The 19391-nt window shown below is 43.6% G+C and overlaps 1 protein-coding gene across 4 annotated transcripts in view; it reads right to left on the reverse strand.

Moving 5' to 3' along the window:
- Positions 1–1033: 1033 nt before the first annotated feature.
- The window catches only part of tbc1d22a (TBC1 domain family, member 22a), a 188177-nt gene continuing 169819 nt past the window's right edge, over positions 1034–19391 (reverse strand). For all 4 annotated transcript variants that reach the window (XM_023969491.2, XM_023969488.2, XM_023969489.2 and 1 more), the window contains one exon: positions 1034–5108. In XM_023969491.2, coding sequence (XP_023825259.1) covers positions 4980–5108 — 129 coding nt within the window. In that variant the 3' untranslated portion in view covers positions 1034–4979. The remainder of the gene's footprint in view (positions 5109–19391) is intronic.

Here is a 19391-nt window from a genome sequence, read left to right on the forward strand (position 1 = left end):
GGAATGGCTAGGGCCATTCCCCCAGAAATGTCCGGAACTTGCAGGTGCCTTGGTGAAGAGTGGGGTAACATCTCACAGCAAGAACTGGCAAATCTGGTGCAGTCCATGAGGAGGAGATGCACTGCAGTACTTAATGCAGCTTGGTGGCCACACCAGATACTGACTGTTACTTTTGTTTGACCCCCTTTGTTCAGGACACATTATTCAATTTCTGTTAGTCCAATGTCTGCGGAACTTGTTCAGTTGTCGAATCTTGTTGTTCATACAAATATTTACACATGTTAAGTTTGCTGAAAATAAACGCAGTTGACAGTGAGAGTACGTTTCATTTTTTGCTGAGTTTAGTACCAGTGTACGGTGTTGTTTAAGCCATCATAAATCTCAAACAACGTTTGCCAAACTCTATATTTCTCTGCACAGCACTGTACATGCCCTACAGCCGAATCCACCTCCGTAAAAGGCGGTCATTGTGAGTCCCATCCCTTCTACAGGCCCATGCCACCTGTACCATGTGTGAGCGACTAAGAAAGTCCAGGTGATTCTAATTACTTTTTAATTCCTGCCACTGTGAACATCAGTTAGCTTAATGAGAGGGAAGGAAAAAGAGGTAGAGAACAAGAGACTCCCTCCTTACATTAAAAGGGCCTAATTACCAAACCTGGGGCACTGCCGCACCACCACTCCACAGGGACCATAACAAACCTGTTTACCAGCCGAGGCAGTGCGTGTCTGTGTGGGGAGCAGCAACCACACGCATACAATACAGAAGTTATTAATACAGCAGTCTACGCAATCAATGTAGAAGCTAATACAGTGCTTATTTATGCAGTTGCTTGCTGCTTTGTACTGCTCTAATTACGTTGTTAAGCAGTTTATAATAGCAATAAGGCCCAAGGGGGTGTGGTATATGGCCAATATACCATGGCTAGGGCTGTTCTTCTGCAAGACACAAAGCGGAGTGCATGGGTACAGCCCTTGGCCGTGGTATATTGAAGCATGATATTACAGTACATCCATGAATGTATACAAACAGTTTGGTCATATATAGCATTTATTTACACTTTTCTATTTACAGATCTTTGTTTCAAAATTCATTCTCTGTACACAGATTTTTAATTTTTTAAGAAAATCACGATCACTCTCCACTGTATGAGGTTCACACTTTCACATGTCTTAGTCAGAGTCAGAAGGGAAAGAGGACCAGTCTTAGTTTGGTCAGAAACATTTGAACATCTCTGAAAAGAAACCGAGCAACAGTAAAATACAACCCCCCCCAAAAAAGGCTTTAGGAGGCAGACCAAACATGTTAGGTCATGACCCCATGAGATGCTGACTGCAACGTCCAGTGTGTGTGTGTGTGTCCGAGGCCTCCAGCCAGCGGACGGACACCAGGTCACCACCGTAACCATGGTAACCCAGGGCTTTTGACTTTTACCGAAGGTGTGTGTAAGGGTTGTTCGGTACATCAAACCAAGTTGAAACACATAAGGACACCAGAGAAGGCAGCTGCTAGACTTACTGATGTGACTCTGTGGACTCATTGGTTGCGTCCAAAATGGCACCCTATTCCCTATATCGGGCACTACTTTGTCCAGGGCCCATAGGGATCTGGTCGAAAGTAGTGCACTATATATGGAATAGGGTGCCACTTTGGATGCAGATACTGTCATGGCTTAGCAAACACAGAGTGTGAGTTTCATTTGCAGAGAGCTTAAATTAAGGTTAAATAAATATCTATGATGATCATCTGCTATCTCTACATTAGGCACAACTTAATAGGCTCATGTAAACAGTATGTATTAAAAAAAAAGGTAGAGAGACATTTTTGTTTCTTTTAAAGCTGATTCCAAATAATATATTCCGTACAAAAAAGGGAAGAAAATTGACTTTTATCAAGTGCAGTTCTTTTTAGTTTCTAATCAATGTGAGAATAGGAAATTGGGCCTGGAGCTGACATGGAGCGCAAAAACATTACCGACATGATCAAAAGAAGCTGAGGAGGTTCAAATACAGAGTATTAAGCTGCCCCATGTATACATACACTCCCAACACACACATCATTGAGGAGATCATGCAACAACTATTGGTCTTCATCGTTACCTGGCAGGATGTTTTTGATGATAAAAGTTGTACATAATATTATTTCAACGTCCAATTTACATCGTATATCCACCCTCTACACAAGGGGTATAGCAACTCTTAACCCATGCGGTCCGGAGCCTGCTGGTTTTCTGTTCTACCTGATAATTAATTGCACCCACCTGTTGTCCCAGGACTAAAATCAGTCCCTGATTAGAGGGGAACAATGAAACATAGGAGTTGAACTGGGTTGAGTCCAGAGTTGAGTTTGAGGGCTCTACACCAGGCAAAAACAAACTATCCCATCATTTGGTACATCAAATAAAAACCCGAAGCAGTCAAATGAAGAGTTAATGTATTCCACCCTAACACCCCCAGTCAGTCAGTGTTCATGAATAGACTGAATAACCAACAAAGCTACCGGACTGGGTTCTATGGGCCCTGGTTCTGGCCTATGAGCAGTCACAAATGGTCGTAGTCCAGAAGTTTATTCCCGACCACAAAACTCATGGTCCTACTTCTGTGTTTTGAGGAGTATATATTTTTAACCCTTTACACTCACGGAAATTTGACTATGTGGATAGGGCTAACTTGAAATGTTTCTCACAGAAGAAATGTGAAAAGCATACGCATAACCACGGTAGCAGTCGAAAGGGAACAGTTAGGAGATGATGGGGAAATGATTACACTTGATTTGATGTGCATTCTACATTTACTGTACTTTCGCGGCATTTGTTGATAAAATCTGAAAATACTCTGGATATATTCAGTAACACGATAAGAACATTCCTGGAAGATGCGGGGTAGGTGCAACATAAGACMAAAAAAATGACAAGGGTTTGAGTGAGAGGACTAACTGGTGTCTCCTTGTGGCCATGCACCTCTCCAAAGTGGGCACAGTTCCTAGGTCATTTCAAAGCACTTTAATGACTCAAAGAAGAGTCTTCCAACTATAAGGTGCCGTGTTCATGAGCTCTCCTAGCTGTGCCGTTGAGGAACTAGCACAAATACACGTGTATTTTGTTTGTTTGGAACACAACCCTGCATCCCCATCATCACACAATTACTACTGTTGTTAACGCAATCCAAAAATGGTCCATTTATAAAATCGCAATCTGGGTCAGGTGGTCATCATTTGAAAGTTTGTTCTTCTATTGCCAAAATGACTAGCTAAGTTATAAAATACGATATTACTTGCTTTCGCAATGCAATGTATAATCCTGGTGCACATAGAAAGGAGGGTCGGGTGCATTCAGGTGCGTGTGCCGCGGCAAATGTTCTTCACAACAGACAAATATTAGGCTCATTCTGTTCAGAACAACCCAGTGGATGACGCCATGTCATCTTGTAACTGCACATCAAACATAGTCATCCTAAATGTTGACGCTGTATATGACATGAGTTTTATGATATGGAAACGTGAAGCGCATATTTGGACTCACGGGTGTTTCGGCTTGATTATGACATTAAAGCGGTATGTATTATAATCCTCGATTTCTCATCTTTCAAAAACGTACAGCATTTCCCTCACTCAGACAAAAAAAAAATATCTGTTTTTATTTTACCAGGTAAATTGACTGAAAACACATGAACATTTTCAACAAGGTCGCGCGAGATGCTCAAGTTCAGAATGTCCGTCAGCCAAAACCCATACAGAGCTCTGACATGTATAGCATGTTACTGTACAGCCCACTGCGTTACAATGTAGTTGTTTATTAGTGCCCACATCTGCCATTATCAACCCGGGAAACGAGTTTTCTGACCATGTGACCTAACTAGGAAATCTCCTGGCCTAAAAGGTGACCGGTCACCACTGYGCGGTGCAGTACCAAAGTGTCTAACTGACCGAGTTAGGWAGTGAGTCCTAGGTTCAGAGATGATCGTACGTCAGGCAGAGACACGCGACACTCGTCCCTCCCTCAGCCAACCGACAAAATATTCCATATCTTACATAATAGAGTTGAGAGAGTGTTGTTAGACACATCATTAGATCATTAGAACCAGCCCTGCGGACCATGTCAGAGTCAGAAAGAAATCATCCAGAATAATAAGACACTTTCTGATCTCCCTATTAGCTAATTATTAACTTTTATGTGAATGTGTTTCTGTTTTTTTAACTAAAAACCTACTCGTCTCTGGGGGATTGACTGCTCGTTTGGAACTGAAAGCACGGAGATGAAAGAAGAGCTCGATGCCAGCTAGGATGACAACATGTGTCCTCAGTTTCCTTAGGAATTAAAAGTGACATATTAACCAAGTACAGAATATCTCTCTCTACCCCCCCCCACACACCCAACACGGAGGTTCGTTCAGACCTACAATTCATTCATTAGGTCTCGGGACATGTTGCGCCTGCTGTGGAGATCCACTCAATGTGACTGGGCCTCTAGGAGAAGGTCTGAGTTCCTTGGGGACGGTGGCCAGTCAGGGACAAACAGTACAGGACAGTCTAGAACAGTCATCCATGGGTCTGCAGCAAGATCTCCACTACCACACTGACTGGAGGTCTTTCTTGTTTGGTTGAGGTCTACTTCGATGGGACAGGCATCGATGTGTTTGGAGTGTGGCACAAATGTCATTTCATCGTTAAGAACAAGAGAGAAGAGGAGTCAAGAAGAAACTCGGTTAGAACGGTACACACATACCAAGAAGCACTGGCTTCCCAAATGGCCCCTATTCCCTACATAGTGCACTACTTGGGGCTCTGGTCAAAAATAATGCATTTTGTAGAGAATAGGGTGCCATTTGTGACGCAAACGTTTTGTTTTCATCTACTAGTAGCAACGGTCGTGGACTGCAGTGGGACAAGAAAGTCGAGGAGGGGTCTCATCCATCCGTCCGCCAGGAGGGCCTCTGTCAGGGGTTCAGTAGCTAACTGTCAGGGGCCACATGGGCCACACTCATCTCTTGTAGTGGTTGGGGGCATCAGCGAAGGCAAACTTCAGCCTGTAGGCCTCGGCCAGGAGCACGCTGACCTCCTCGTTGCCCCAGTGCATGGTGGGTAGGTTCTGCAGCAGAATCATCAGACCCTGTGGGGCAGAGAAAGAAACAACAGAAGGATTTAGTGGAGCTGAAGGTAGAGAGAGAGAAGTAGAGAGAGGCAGAGAGAGAGAGAGAGGCAGAGAGAGAGAGAGAGGCAGAGAGAGAGAGAGAGGCAGAGGGAGAGAGAGAGGCAGAGAGAGAGAGAGAGAGAGGCAGAGAGAGAGAGAGAGGCAGAGAGAGAGAGACACAGAGAGACAGAGAGAGAGGCAGAGAGAGAGAGGCAGAGAGGAGTGCAGTTAGACACAGAATAATTGATATGGCCAGAGAGAGAAAGACAGCGAGAACCAAGTGAGAGAAGGGCACACCACACTTTGAACATTACAGTGTGTGAATGTGAAGGTGTCGCCAGGGGCAACAGCAGTGAAAGCATCAGCTCAGAGGAGCTGGGAGGGTGTCTCAGTAAGGAGCGCCTCACACACACACACACACACCGCCTGCTTTATAACACCAACCAGTGAAGCAGAAGCACCATCACAGCAAGAGGAACACACTTACACTTTTAATCAGCGAGTAACTCTATTTAAAAATCCGCCGTGTGTCGTTTCGTTCTGAACAGAACCACTATGTTTCTCGTTCCGTTCCACTGTTACGACCAGCATAATAAAGTTCTGAACCGGTTTGAACCAGAAAGTAGTACTGGTTTATATAGTTCATTTCTGTTGCTTTTTTTAACTTTACAATTAGCTCATTAAATTACTCCACCAATCAGTGCAGATAGAGCAGCTTTCTTTGGACCGGGCAAGCTAGTTGTTTGTATGCTTGATAGACAGAGAAGTGTAGGGTGCGACTGAAATGTTGCGGGGTGGGGAGAGTACAAGAGAGAGGGCCTTGGCTTAAAGCTCTGGGCATCATGATAAGACATGCATTATAATGTGTTCAGGATATTAGTAAGCCTATCATTACTTCACTGAATCAAATAATTATATCCTAGCAAGATACCTAGCTACGGAGAAGCGGCTAATATATGGAGGAACTTTGAACGTCGGAAAGTTGGCTCAATGCCGAGGCTAGCTCAACGCCCTGGACCAGAGCTAACGTAAACTCACCCCATTCCGTACAAAATGTGCGCAACCGCAACATTCAAACGAGGCTACAAAGAAAACTAAATGGGACTGTAGCGACTGTGTTGACTTCAAAATCGGGGGTGTGAACTAGGTTTCTATTCAAGCGTTGATCGATGTGGTAATGGCTCTATAGTATTGGAGAAAAGTTGAAAAAAAAACGGAACCTCCGTTACATCGTGACGTGTCATGCCGTAACGTACAGCACGCATAAAGCAACTATTTCTGTCGTACAATCTCTCTCCACCAGGTGTAGCACTTCTCTCATCGTTTCAAAACAAGAAATGGACAGTGACGGGGGTAAGGGGGGATACGTAGTCATTTTTTGCATCATCACTGCATGCGATCATCATTCTCAAAGCCGCTGTTTACTTCTAAGATCACTTTAGCACCGCCCTAAAAATCCGATTCAAATTCGACACAAACCTTCAAATAGGTATGTAATGACACATTATATAAACTCTTTACAGTGTTTTATTTACATTTTAGAGGCGATAAGGTGATAAGGTGGACAGATCAAGTAAAAAAAAAAAAGCTATTTTCCCAAACATCTCTCCTTCTCCTTCCCGTAGATGTCTTTTGACCCCTTTTGATTCCTCAATGTAATTTTTTTTTGGGGGGGGTCCAAATCGGACGTTAGGTACTATAATCATTGATATTATGTCAATCCCATAAATTTTAAAACGGATCAATTTGTGTGCAATCAATCATAATTATGTTGCAGGAATGCTTATATTATTTGTTTCTAAACTACAGAAACCATTTCAGATCAACCTGAGGTGGTTGGTGTCATGGCTTTCTGAAATGACATGGAACGACGAGAGACAGAGAAGTAAAAAAAATAAAAAAGCCTTATGGAGTTACAGTTAGCCCCAGCAGAGCCCCTGCCAGACCGCCCGCTAGATTGATGCATTAGTGTGTGTTAGTGGGGCTGGGACGGCAGGACCTCCATCTCCAGCCTAATAAAGCTCTCTGACTGGGGCCTGATGAGGGGGGAATGAATCTGGTTAACACTTCCTGCAGTAGCAGAGACAGGCCCGGCCTGGGGTGACAATGACACTTGCGCAAAAAGCTTTCCCTACCATTGCACTGTATAGCTGCCTACTTTGGTTCGTCTAGGCTAGTTCTTTTTCCACTCCACACAGTTGTTTGAAATAAGACGGCTGTGTCTCTCTGTGCATACGAGTGTGCGCGTCCCTGCTTGCTTATGTGTCTGTCTCACATGTTCACAACTCCACACTTCCACCAGCGCTAAAAACTAACCAACAGAGAAGGGGAAAAAAACTGATAACAAAAGACGGATATCATTATTAATGCAATCAATTCTGACGCTCATTTGAATATCTGACAACGCCGCAGGTTGCATACAAATCACGTCCCAATAGTTTTGGAGCTATCTGAACATTAGCAATAACATCTGCTAAATATCTGTATGTGACCAATAAAATGGGATTTTATTTGAAATGAGACGGCGGAAAAAAAAGTGATTTCCCCGTGTTAAGTTCATGTGATACATTTGTGTGTGCGTTTGTGTGTTCATGCGTGCGTGTGTGTTTTTGTGTGTTTGTGTGTGTGCATGCGCGCGTGTGTCTGAGCTGTCAAGGCCAGCAGAATCGAACATGCATGCATAAATGTGTTCCCTCCTACTACTCTTCCATCAACTCACTTGACATGTGCCACTGGTTACACTATACTGTACAAACATATAGCTGAACTGAGATGGAAGGGGCGGCAGGTAGCCTAGTGGTTAGAGCGTTGGACTAGTAACCGAAAGGTTGCAAGATCGAATCCCCGAGCTGACAAGGTAAAAATCTGTAGTTCTGCCCCTGAACAAGGCAGTTAACCCACTGTTCCTAGGCCGTCATTGTAAATAAGAATTTGTTCTTAACTGACTTGCTTAGTTAAATAAAGGTAAAAAAAATACAAATAACAAAATTGAATGAAACATAGAATGCGATAAGCAAATTATTCGTAGACTGGATGACAGTTTGTTTGGATCTAAATGTCTTGTTCCTACAATTTTTTTATTACTATTTATCCCCATTTACGGACGGTAAATAATTGGAAATGTATTATTTTATTTATTGCAAATAACAAATGTTTTTTTTKTTTTTTTTATCAAAAAGGGTCTGTGGTAGGGGCGTGGCAATGGGCTCGGTCGGCCCGTTGGCGAGGCTATTTATTTGAGAACATTTTAGAGGCCCCCATCTTGGTTGTGTAGACACAATTTTTGAATATTTAAGCCTGAGAAGGTTTCTGACAGTTTGTGCAGAAATTATTTGGGTTGTGCAAACTCAGTTTCATCACCTATCCGTGTGGCTGGTCTCAGACGATCCTGTAGGTGAAGAAGCCTGATGTGGAGGTCCTGGGCTGGCGTGATTACACGTGGTCTGCGATTGTGAGGCCGGTTGGACATACTGCCAAATTCTCTAAAATGATGTTGAGCTTACGGTAGAGAAATTAACATTAAATTATCTGGCAACAGCTCTGGTGGACATACCTGCAGTCAGCATGTCAATTGCACGCTCCATCAAAACTTGAGACATCTGTGGCTTTGTGTTGTGTGACAAAACTGCACATTTTAAAGTGGCCTTTTATTGTCCCCAGCACAAGGTGCACCTGTATAAGAACCRTTCTGTTTAATCAGATTCTTGATATGCCAAAACCTGTCAGTTGGATGGCAAAGGAGAAATGCTCACTAACACGGATGTAAAGAAATTTATGCACATCATTTGAGAGAAATACGCTTTTTGTCTGTATGTAACATTTCTGGGATCTTTTATTTCAGCTCATGAAACATGGGACCAACACACTCCATGTTTCATTTATATTTTGTTCAGTATATAATTAGTGGATTCGGCTATTTCAGCCACAACCGTTGCTGACAGGTGGATAAACAGCCATGCAATCTCCATAGACAAAACATTGGCAGTAGAATGGTCCATAAAGTAGAGCTCAGTTACTTTCAACGTGGCACCTTTCCAACAAGTCAGTTCGTAAAATTCCGGCCTTGCTAGAGCTGCCCCGGTCAACTGTAAGTGCTGTCATTCTGAAGCGGAAATGTCTAGGAGCAACAACGCCCTGCTGCGAAGTGGTAGGCCACACAAGCTCACAGAATGGGACCGCTGAGAGCTAAAGCGCGTGTCCTCAGTTGCAACACCCACTACCGTGTTCTAAACTGCCTCTGGAAGCAACATCAGCACAAGAACTGTTCGTTGGTAGCKTCATGAAATGGGTTTCCATAGCCGAGCAGCCGCACACAAGCCTAAGACCATCATGCGCAATGCCAAGCGTTGGCTGGAGTGGTGTAAAGATCTCCGCCATTGGACTCTGTGGAAATGTGTTCTCTGGAGTGATGAATCACGTTTCACCATCTGGCAGTCCGACGGACGAATCTGGGTTTGGCGGATGCCAGGAAAACTCTACCTGCCTAAATGCATAGTGCCAAATGTAAAGTTTGGATGAGGAGGAATAATGGTCTGGKGCTGTTTTTCATGGTTCGGGCTTACCCCTTAGTTCCAGTGAAGGGAAATCTTAACGCTACAGTATATAATGACATTCTAGACGATTCTGTGCTTCCAACCTTGGCAACAGTTGGTGGAAGGCCTTTTCCTGTTCCAGCATGACAAGGCCCCCGTGCACAAAGCAAGGTCCATACAGAAATGATTTGTCGAGATTGGAGTTGAAGAACTTGAGTGACCTGCACAAAGCCCTGACCTCCACCCCATCGAACACCTTTGCGATGAATTGCAATGCCGACTGCGAGCCAGGCCTAAATGCCAAACATCAGTGCCCAACCTCACTAATGCTCGTGGCTGAAAGGAAGCAAGTCCCCGCAGCAATGTTCCAACGTCTAGTGGAAAGCCTTCCCAGAAGAGTGGAGGCTGTTATAGCAGCAAAGAGRTGAAAAACTCCATACTAATGCCTATGATTTTGGAATGAGATATTCGACGAGCAGGTGTCCACATACTTTTGTAGTGTATGTGGGAGCATTTGAATGGACAAGGCCATGTTGTTTGTTGACTAGTTTAGTCAGAGGCACAGTGTTAGTTTCATTGTCATACATCCTAGAATCGCAAATGTGAGAAAGCTGGATATGGAGGTTGGGCACAGTGTAAAGTGGTGCATATAATGGTACATAATGGAGTATATGGACTTCCAGAGGACATTCTATAGGACAACTCATAGGTATTCAGTGTCCTACCTAATGTATAGAATAAGCCAGTATTCAAACCCACCTCCCTGGTGACTGGCTGGTGAGAGTCCTTCATTAATGACTTAAACATTCTAACGACCAGATGTTGGCTATCATCGATATTCCGCTAATGAGCTTAATATACCTTAATTACACACATCTCACAGGCTGCTGCAGAAATCACTTTACTAACACAGGTAGGGGCACTTCAGAATGAAGGGGAGGGGGGGTACAATGTGTGTGTCTAATGTCCGATTGAGTCACATTGATAACAGCATCAAGAGAGGCCCCTCAGAAGACTCAAAAACGTCGGAACAATTAACAGCCTCTCTAAAGAAGCAAGGCCAGTGGCAGAAATGCACCACGTTTAAGAAAATGACGGGCCCATGTGTTAAAGCATCCTCTTCAGGAATTACAAGGCCTTTCAAGCCGACCACTTACGCAAAGTACAGTTCCTTGGATTCAAGCACCTGCACGAAGGTAAAGCGAACACCACGACAAAATACTCTCCTCACACTGAATAGGACGTCCCTGGATGGTGCTCAGATTGTATTCAGTCAAATGAAAAGCCTGGTCCTTCTCAAGAGAACTCTGCTGTCTTTTCTCCCCACAGAGTTAACGAGAGATCAAAGCGGATATAGATGGATAGAGGGTGGACTGTGTGCGCTTACGTGCTGACCAGACCGGACACGTTGCATGTGAGAGCGTCGCAAAAATAAATTTAGAAATTCATGTTATTCAATTATTGCGCCAACGAGCGTCTGCGACGCCAAGGGCTATAGAAGTCATTCCTATTTCTGATGCAGATCGCGCTGAAAGTCCTGCCTCTCTCATCTCCTCATTGGTTTATAGAAGCGGGTACCCACGTGCCATCTCCTCAATTGTTATACCCACATGGGTGATTGAAAGACGAACTTTGTTGCCGGTTGTCGTGGGAATACAATGAAAAATTAGATGCGATCACCGTATAAGTTCAAAGATGAAAAAGCCTGGAATGAGGGGAGATGACTAGAAACGATTCGGTTGGCCGTTTTATGTGTGGATTAATTGTCGGAGTAGAGGTCCTTGTGCATTTCAGGTAAAATAACAACTCAATGTTTATATCCCAGGACAAATTAGCTAGCAACAGCAAGCTAGCTAAATAGGACAAATTAACGTTAGCAAGTGCAAGCTAACTAGCTAAATTGCCATAGATGTTTAATGCTTTTCGACCTGTCCCCAAATTAATGTCATTGGTTCAGAGTTTGTTTTGATATTTTAACCTGCGTGTCGTGATCGCGTTTGATGTGGGGGGGMAAAATAAATGTATGCACGATAGCGCACGCCCGCAGCCGGTTTGTGTTGCCTGTTAGCGTATGTGTGTATGTGTGCACAAGCAGAGACACAGTCACAAAGCCAAGTCACAGACCCAGATTTAACCGAGATGAAGGCACAAGCAGAGACACAGTCACAAAGCCAAGTCACAGACCCAGTAGAGATAAATTCACAACCCTGCCTCTCCAATCTGTCCTTGAGTCCATTAAATCACCTCCTAAGATAGCTGCTCTCACTGCTTTCTGTTTGGCTCTAAGACAATAATGACATGTATTTATCCTCTCTGAAATCACTGTATTGAGGAGGCGACTATGGTTACTGAGTCCTGTCCGTATCGCAGGCGGCACGTAGCGAAGCAGCTTAATTATTTAGCTGTGCTTTTGGCTCACTGTGCTGGGTCTGGGCCGAGCCAGACACACAGACACGCACACACACCGATAAACTGCAGGTCTCGAATGACAGTCTGGCAGCAAGGCAGAGCGCCGCGCCGCACCACAGGCCACTGTTGTGGGGAGTGATAACTACTTTTAGGAGATTTGTGAGTAAGGATGAAAATAAAATAAAATAACAATCGACTGAGCCCCTCGTCAGCATCAGAGTCGCACGGCGCCCCGGTGTGGTGTTTATTGATCACTGATGGAGAACGCAGGGGCAGTCACTATCATACTGTAAAGAAGTCTCAGCCCTTCTACTGTGTACTGCGCTTGCACGCACCAACGCGCAGACACACACAACTAACCACCACAGACGGGTGATTGATTACGGGCGACTTTACCAACAGCTCTGTTCATCAGGAGGTCCTGGGTATTGTGGGTAACATACACGAAGGGCCACACAAGTTAGCAGGAGAGAGAGACAGGCAGGGAGAGTGAGCGATGCAGGTGGAGAGAGAGAGAGAGCGATGCAGGGGGAGAGAGAGCGATGCAGGGGGAGAGAGAGCGATGCAGGGGGAGTGTGTATACAATTACATCCACATTATCGTGTGTTTTTTATTTTCTTCTCCCTTACTCCTTTCAGTAAATGCCTCTGTTGAGTGGATTCATACAGCCCATGTGAGAAAGTCCATGAACAGAGTGTATTAAAACCAATTTACAGGGGAGGCCCTGCCTCTAGCTCTCTCCCTTCCTCTCTCCTCCCGTCTCTCTCTCGCTCCTTTTCTCTACATCTCTATTTGTCTCTCTCTCTCCGTGTGTGTGTGTGTGTGTGTGTGTGTGTGTGTGTGTGTGTGTGTGCGCGCACGCGCTACAACTACACCAAATCAGTCTCGCGTGGTGATTCATCAAGCTACATGCAGTTTAAATGAGTCTCCACTCTCAGCCCAAGTTTGGACAAAATTACAAGTTTTTCTGATGAACGGCGAGGGCATTGTATTAATCAGGCAGAAGTTTACACCTTCTCATCTCTCAGTGTAGAGGTCTTAATAGACTCACGGCCATAACTCACAACAGCTTGTAGCTCAATGACAAGCATCCGACGCGCTCCACACATCAATCTCTACTCCCAAAAGAAATGGAAATGATGATCCTTTTTTTGTGTGAATTTGTACACATACTAGGCCAATAACTCGATTGGCACTTGCCAGACTTTAATACGAGATGTAAATCTGGAAATGGGGGGGGTGGTGAGGTTTTATTTGTTTGTCATTTTTTGCCATTGATTGAATGTAGGCTTTTGTATGTGTACAAATACACACAAAAATTTGCATAATTTCCATAATTTCTTTTGGGAGTATAAATTAATGTGCGGAGCGCCTCGGATGCTTGTCATTTAGCTACTAGCTGTTGTGAGTTATGGCCGGGAGTCTATTAAGAACTCTACACTGAGAGATGAGAAGGTGTAAACTTCTGTCTGATTAAGATACATGTCTGTCCTGGTAGTTGTGATAGAACAAATTGGGAGTTGGGAGTGTGACTGCCTCATATGTTGCTGCCATCACAAGCATATCCCACAATGCTTGACAATAGGATTCAGAGACCGAAGTAGCACTGGCTTTTCTAAACCATCCGGAGAGAGTATACACAGGATATACATATTGAAATACCTCCGGGATTTCGATACCATGGTCTCAGAGTACACTCAAAAAGATATACAGAAATGAAAGTAGCATTGGCATTTCTATACCATCCAGGGTATGTACACTCAATAGGATTTACGGAGATTAATATTGCATTGACATGTCTATACCATCCATACAGAGTAAACAGTGTCTTCAGAAAGTAGTCATATCGCTTTACTTTGTACAAATTTTGTCTTGTCAAAATACCCCATAACGACAAAGTAATAAGATGTTTTTTGAAATGTTTGCAAATGTACAGTGGCGTAAAGTACTTAATTAAAAACACTTTAAAGTACTAGTTTTTGGAGTTATCTGTACTTTACAATTTATATTTTTGTTAACTTTTACTTCATTATATTCCATAAGGCAATGATGTACTTTTTTACTCCATACATTTTCCCTGACACGCAAAAGTACTTGTTACATTTTGAATGGCTAGCATGACAGGAAAATAGTCCAATTCACGCATGTATCAAGAGAACATCCCTCGTCATCCCTAATGCCTCTGATCTGACGGACTCACTAAACCCAAATGCTTTGTTTGTAAATTATGTCTGTGTTGGAGTGTGCCCCTGGTTATCCATACATTTAAAAAACTAGAAAATGGTGCCATCTGGTTTGCTTAATACAGGGAATTTGAAATGATTTATACTTTTATTTTCAATACTTAAGTATATTTTAGCAATTACATTTACTTTTGATACTTAAGTATATTTAAAAACAAATACTTTGACTTTTACTCAAGTAGTATTTCACTGGGTGACTCACTTTTACTTGAGTCATTTTCTATTAAGGTATCTTAACTTTTACTCAAGTATGACAAATTGGGTACTTTTTGAAATAGACATATCTAATTTACATAATCATTCTCAAACCTGAGTCAATACATGTTACAATCCCCTTTGGCAGCGATTACAGTTGTGAGTCTTTCTGGGTAAGTCTCTAAGAGGTTGCACACCTGGATTGTACAATACTTGCACATTATTATTTCAATTCTTCAAGCTCTGTCAAGTTGGTTGTTGATCATTGCTAGACAGCCATTTTCAAGKCTTGCCATAGRTTTTCAGGCCAATTAAAGTCAAAAACTGTCACTAGGCCACTCCGGACCGTTGAATGTCGTCTTGGTAAGCATCTCCARTGTAAATTTGGCCTTATGTTTTAGGATATTGTCCTGCTGAAAGGTGAATTTGTCTCCCAGTGTCTGGTGGAAAGCAGACTGAGYCAGGTTTTCCTCTAGGATTTTGCCTGTGTTTAGCTCTATCACGTTTATTTTTAGCAACAACAACAAAATGTCATGCTGATGACAWGCATACCCATAACAWGAWGCAGCCACCACCATGTTTGAAAATATGAAGAGTGGTACTCAGTGATGTGTTCGGCTGGATTTGCAATCAGGACATAAATAATAAATCCTGAACTTATTGATGTTTGCCATAACAAAGGGGTTGAACACTTATTGGCTCAAGACATTGAGCTTTTCATTCATTTGTAAACATATAAAAATAAAAATAAATCCACTGACATGGAGGTATTTTATGTAGACCAGTGACACAAAATCTCTATTTAATACTTTCTGAAGGCACTGGTATACACTCAAAAGTACAGGCCTACAGACATTGAAGTAGCACTGATATTTCTATAGTATAGAGTATACACAGTACACACTTTTCCGCCCTCTTATAATAGCTCTGAGTCAAAGCAAATGCATTCAGCACGGACATTTAATCAGTAGAAAAGCAGCTGACATTTAAAGAGTTCCACTTCCGTCTGACAGACATTTAATTGCGCTAAAGCCGTCTGTGTAACTCCTTTCTCTCTTTCGGCTGGGAGTGTGTGTGTGTGTGTCTATGTGTGTGTGTGTGTGTGTGTGTATGCGCCCACATCTGTCTCTCAAGGAGAAACACACAATGACATAGTGATCTTCGATTTCCACCAAACTAATAGCTTTGTGTGTACATCCCAGTCAGGCTGAAATTAACTTTCCAAATGACGTTCCCAGCATTTATTCAATAGCAGATAGTAATGAAATCACAGAGAAAAGGCATGGTGGCTGTATTGAAGCCATTGCTATTCATGCTACATGAAACATTTGGTCCTCATTGAAATTTGATGAATGCTAGGAAAGAAACACAAGCTCTCCACTCTTCTGTCCCCTTGACCTTTCGTCACTAGCTGACTGGTMCAAATGGAAAKGCACCATTGAGTATAATTTGATATGAAAGCCTTGACATCATCTATATGAATCCTCGTAATTCTTAGCAAAACATCCTTGTGCACTTTATCCCTTGATACAGCTACAGGCCAGAGGGTTGGACAGATCAAGAGTTCTAGCATAGCGCTACTGTGAGCCAGTTAGAGCCAAAGTCTTAGTCAATGTTTTTGGAGTATCTAGGGCTATGGTGGTAATGTAGAATGGCAGTGAGTGCTTCAGCCTTCTGAAAACAGCACCGCAGGCACTCTGCAATTCTTCCAGAGCCCTGAACAACACTGTGTGTGTGAGAGAGAGACAGTGAGGGGGGAGAGAGAGAGGTAGAGTTGGTGTGTGTGAGAGAGAGAGAGGTAGAGTTGGTGTGTGTGAGAGAGAGAGAGGTAGAGTTGGTGTGTGTGAGAGAGAGAGAGAGAGGTAGAGTTGGTGTGTGAGAGAGAGAGAGAAGTCATGCAGAGGAACAGCTCCTGACTTGTTATAACTTTTTGTTTGTTAAGAGCGAGATTGACACGATTCAATTAGCAAAAAATGTATAGGTAATCAAATTGTACAACTGAAGATCAACAAAGGAGGAAAGAATTGACAGAGAGTGAGTTAAAAGACCAATCTTCATCGTGGTAGCTAGCCAATTTCAAATCGGTCAGTTAGCTTAACGTCTAGCTCTAACTGTTTACTGGTGGTAACCATAGCAACATGGCCACTGAGGCAGCGCTAGCAGCGTTAGCAGCGACAGAAACTGAGAGACTTTTAATTAAAGTGGAAAAACCACAACTACAGGCCTGAATTTCACTTTTTAAAGCTGTTAATTGTTTTTTCCCCCCCCCCCCCCTTTAAAACAAGTCAAAATGAGGCTTAGATATGGTGTGTGAGCCTCAGTCCCTGTATGGACCTCCTCAACAACGCCTGGTGTCATGCTCTCTTTTGCAGGGTGGCGGGAATGGTCTCCTGAGGATCTCCTCCCCAGACCTGGACTAAGCATCCGCCAAACTCCTGGACAGTCTGTGTGGCAACGTGGCGTTGGTGGATGGTAGCGGACATGTGTCTCCAGAGGGTGCTCAATTGTATTCAGGATATGGGAAGGCGGGTCCAAGTCAGTACATCACCCATGCCTTCCTCGTGCAGGAACGCTGACATGCCAGCCACAATGAGTCTAGCATTGTCTTTGGCATTAGGAGAACCCAGGCCAACCGCCACCAGCATATGGTCTCACAAGGGTCTTGAGGATCTCATCTCGGTACCTAATGGCAGTTCAGGCTACCTTGGTGAGGGGCTGTGCGGCCCCCAAAGAAATGCCACCCACACCTATGTAACTGTATACCCACCGCAAACCGTCATGCTGGAGGGATGTTGGCAGGCTAGCAGAACGTTCTCACACGGCGTCTCGATCTCTTGTCAACGTCTGTCCACGATGTTGCTCAGTGGTGGGTACCTGCTTCATCTGTGAAGAGCAGGCGCGCCAGGTGGCCGAATTGATGCCAATCTTGTGTTCTCTGGCAAAGCCAAGTAACGATCCTGCACGGTGTTGGGCTGTAAGCACAACCCCCTACCTGTGGACGTCTGGAGCACCTCGATGACCACCTGCATGAAAGTCTGTTTTTCCTGACCGTTGTAGCAGACACATGCTACATTTGTGGCCTTGCTGGAGGCATTTTAGAGGCTCTGCAGTGCTCTCCTGAGTAGGTCTGAGAGCACGTGTCCTCTGGCACAAAGACGGAGGTAGCAGTCCTGCCTTCGTGGGTTGTTGCCTCCTACGGCCCTCCTCCACGTCTTCCTTGATGTACTGGCCTGTCTCCTGTTGTAGCGCCTCCATCGCTTCTGGACACTACGCTGACACGACACAGCACAAACCTTCTTGCCACAAGCTCGCATTGATGTGCCATCCGGATGAGCTGCACGTACTCTGAGCCTACTTGTTGTGGTTGTAGACTCGTCTCATGCTCCTACTGGAGTTGAAGCACAGCCAGCATTCAACAAAGTGACCAAACATTCGAGCAGGAAGCATAGAACTGAGAAGTGGGTCTCGTATGTCACTCACTTGCAGAAACCACCCTTTTTAGGGGTGTCTTGCTAATTGCCTATAATTTACCACCTGTTGATCGTATTTCCATTGCACGACAGCTGTGAATGTATTGTCAATCAGTGTTTGCTTCCTAATGTGGACAGTTATTGATTCACCAGAAGTGTGATTGATGGAGTTACATTGTGTTGTTTAAGTGTTCACTTAATTTTTTGAGCAGTGTATTGACTAAGGTGTATGTGTAAACTTCCGACTTGAACTGGTAACTCGAAGAGCCTGAATTGAGTGATCGGAGGGTGTGATTGTCGATGTGTACAGTAGAATAGGAAGCACATAGTGTTGTGCCATAATGTAATATACGATTTTCTAGATGGGAGAAGGACAGTCGATCGATACCGTGAGTGCTGTTCGGTCAACCCAATGTTTTAAGTTACTAATATTTAATAAAGCGTTTGTCGTTACGCGCAGAGTTGTTGGCCTGACTCTTTTTTGTCAGTTAAGCCTGAGGTCAGTGTTTGAGTCTAATGAAGGTGTTTTTCTTCTCAATTCATGATGCTATATTAGATATTTTCTGAAGCTTTTAAATATTATTTAATTAAGTGTTTTCTAAAATTTAACACATAATTTCTAGATTATACAACCTGGCTTTGGCGTCTGTACTTCGGTTTGTGTCAGGATCTGTGTTTACCATGCATTTTTTTCTCCATTAAATTGTACCTTCAATTGGAGTTTATTATTCCATGGATATTAGTGGCTCTCTTCAAAAGTAAAATAGTTATTTCCTGCTTGAGATTAGTCAAGATTATATTTCTTCTTCCTTCTTACCTGTAAAGATATATTCTTGCTGGCGTTTTTCTAAGAAGTGATGTTTTTTTCTCCTATTCTTTTTACTCTTATCCTTAACATGTCTAGTTACATCTGTTTCAAAGTGATGCCACATTATCAGTCTCCTAAGTATGCCTTAACAGCTCATCCCAACTTGTTTGGTGGCTGGTGAGGCTCTACTGGGGAGTAGGTGGGTGTCACCTGAACAGACGTCGAAGTGACATTGGGGAGTAGATGGATACAATTAAAGCATGGCACATCATACATTATGAGGTCACTGCCTCCAGGTCTGACCTAATAAGGCAGATGTAATGAAACTGATGGTAGAAAGATCTCTAATCAAATGAGAAGAATAAAGGAGAAAGGAAGCAAAAGAGTTTCATGCTTGTTTGATTGGTGAAGCAGGTAAATGATCTAAGGAAACTCAGGTGGGTTGGAGAACCGCTGCGACTGTTAACTTGGCATCTCGGTCCTTGCCTCAATAGCTTACTTGGCACCAACTCTCTCTCTCCCTCTCCTCTCCCTCTCCCTCTCTCTCTCTCCTCTCCCTCTCCATCTCCTCTCTCTCTCTCTCTCCTCTCTCTCTCTCTTCTCTC

Source organism: Salvelinus sp. IW2-2015, linkage group LG24 (genome assembly GCF_002910315.2).
Source record: "Salvelinus sp. IW2-2015 linkage group LG24, ASM291031v2, whole genome shotgun sequence".
Classification (NCBI taxonomy): domain Eukaryota; kingdom Metazoa; phylum Chordata; class Actinopteri; order Salmoniformes; family Salmonidae; genus Salvelinus; species Salvelinus sp. IW2-2015.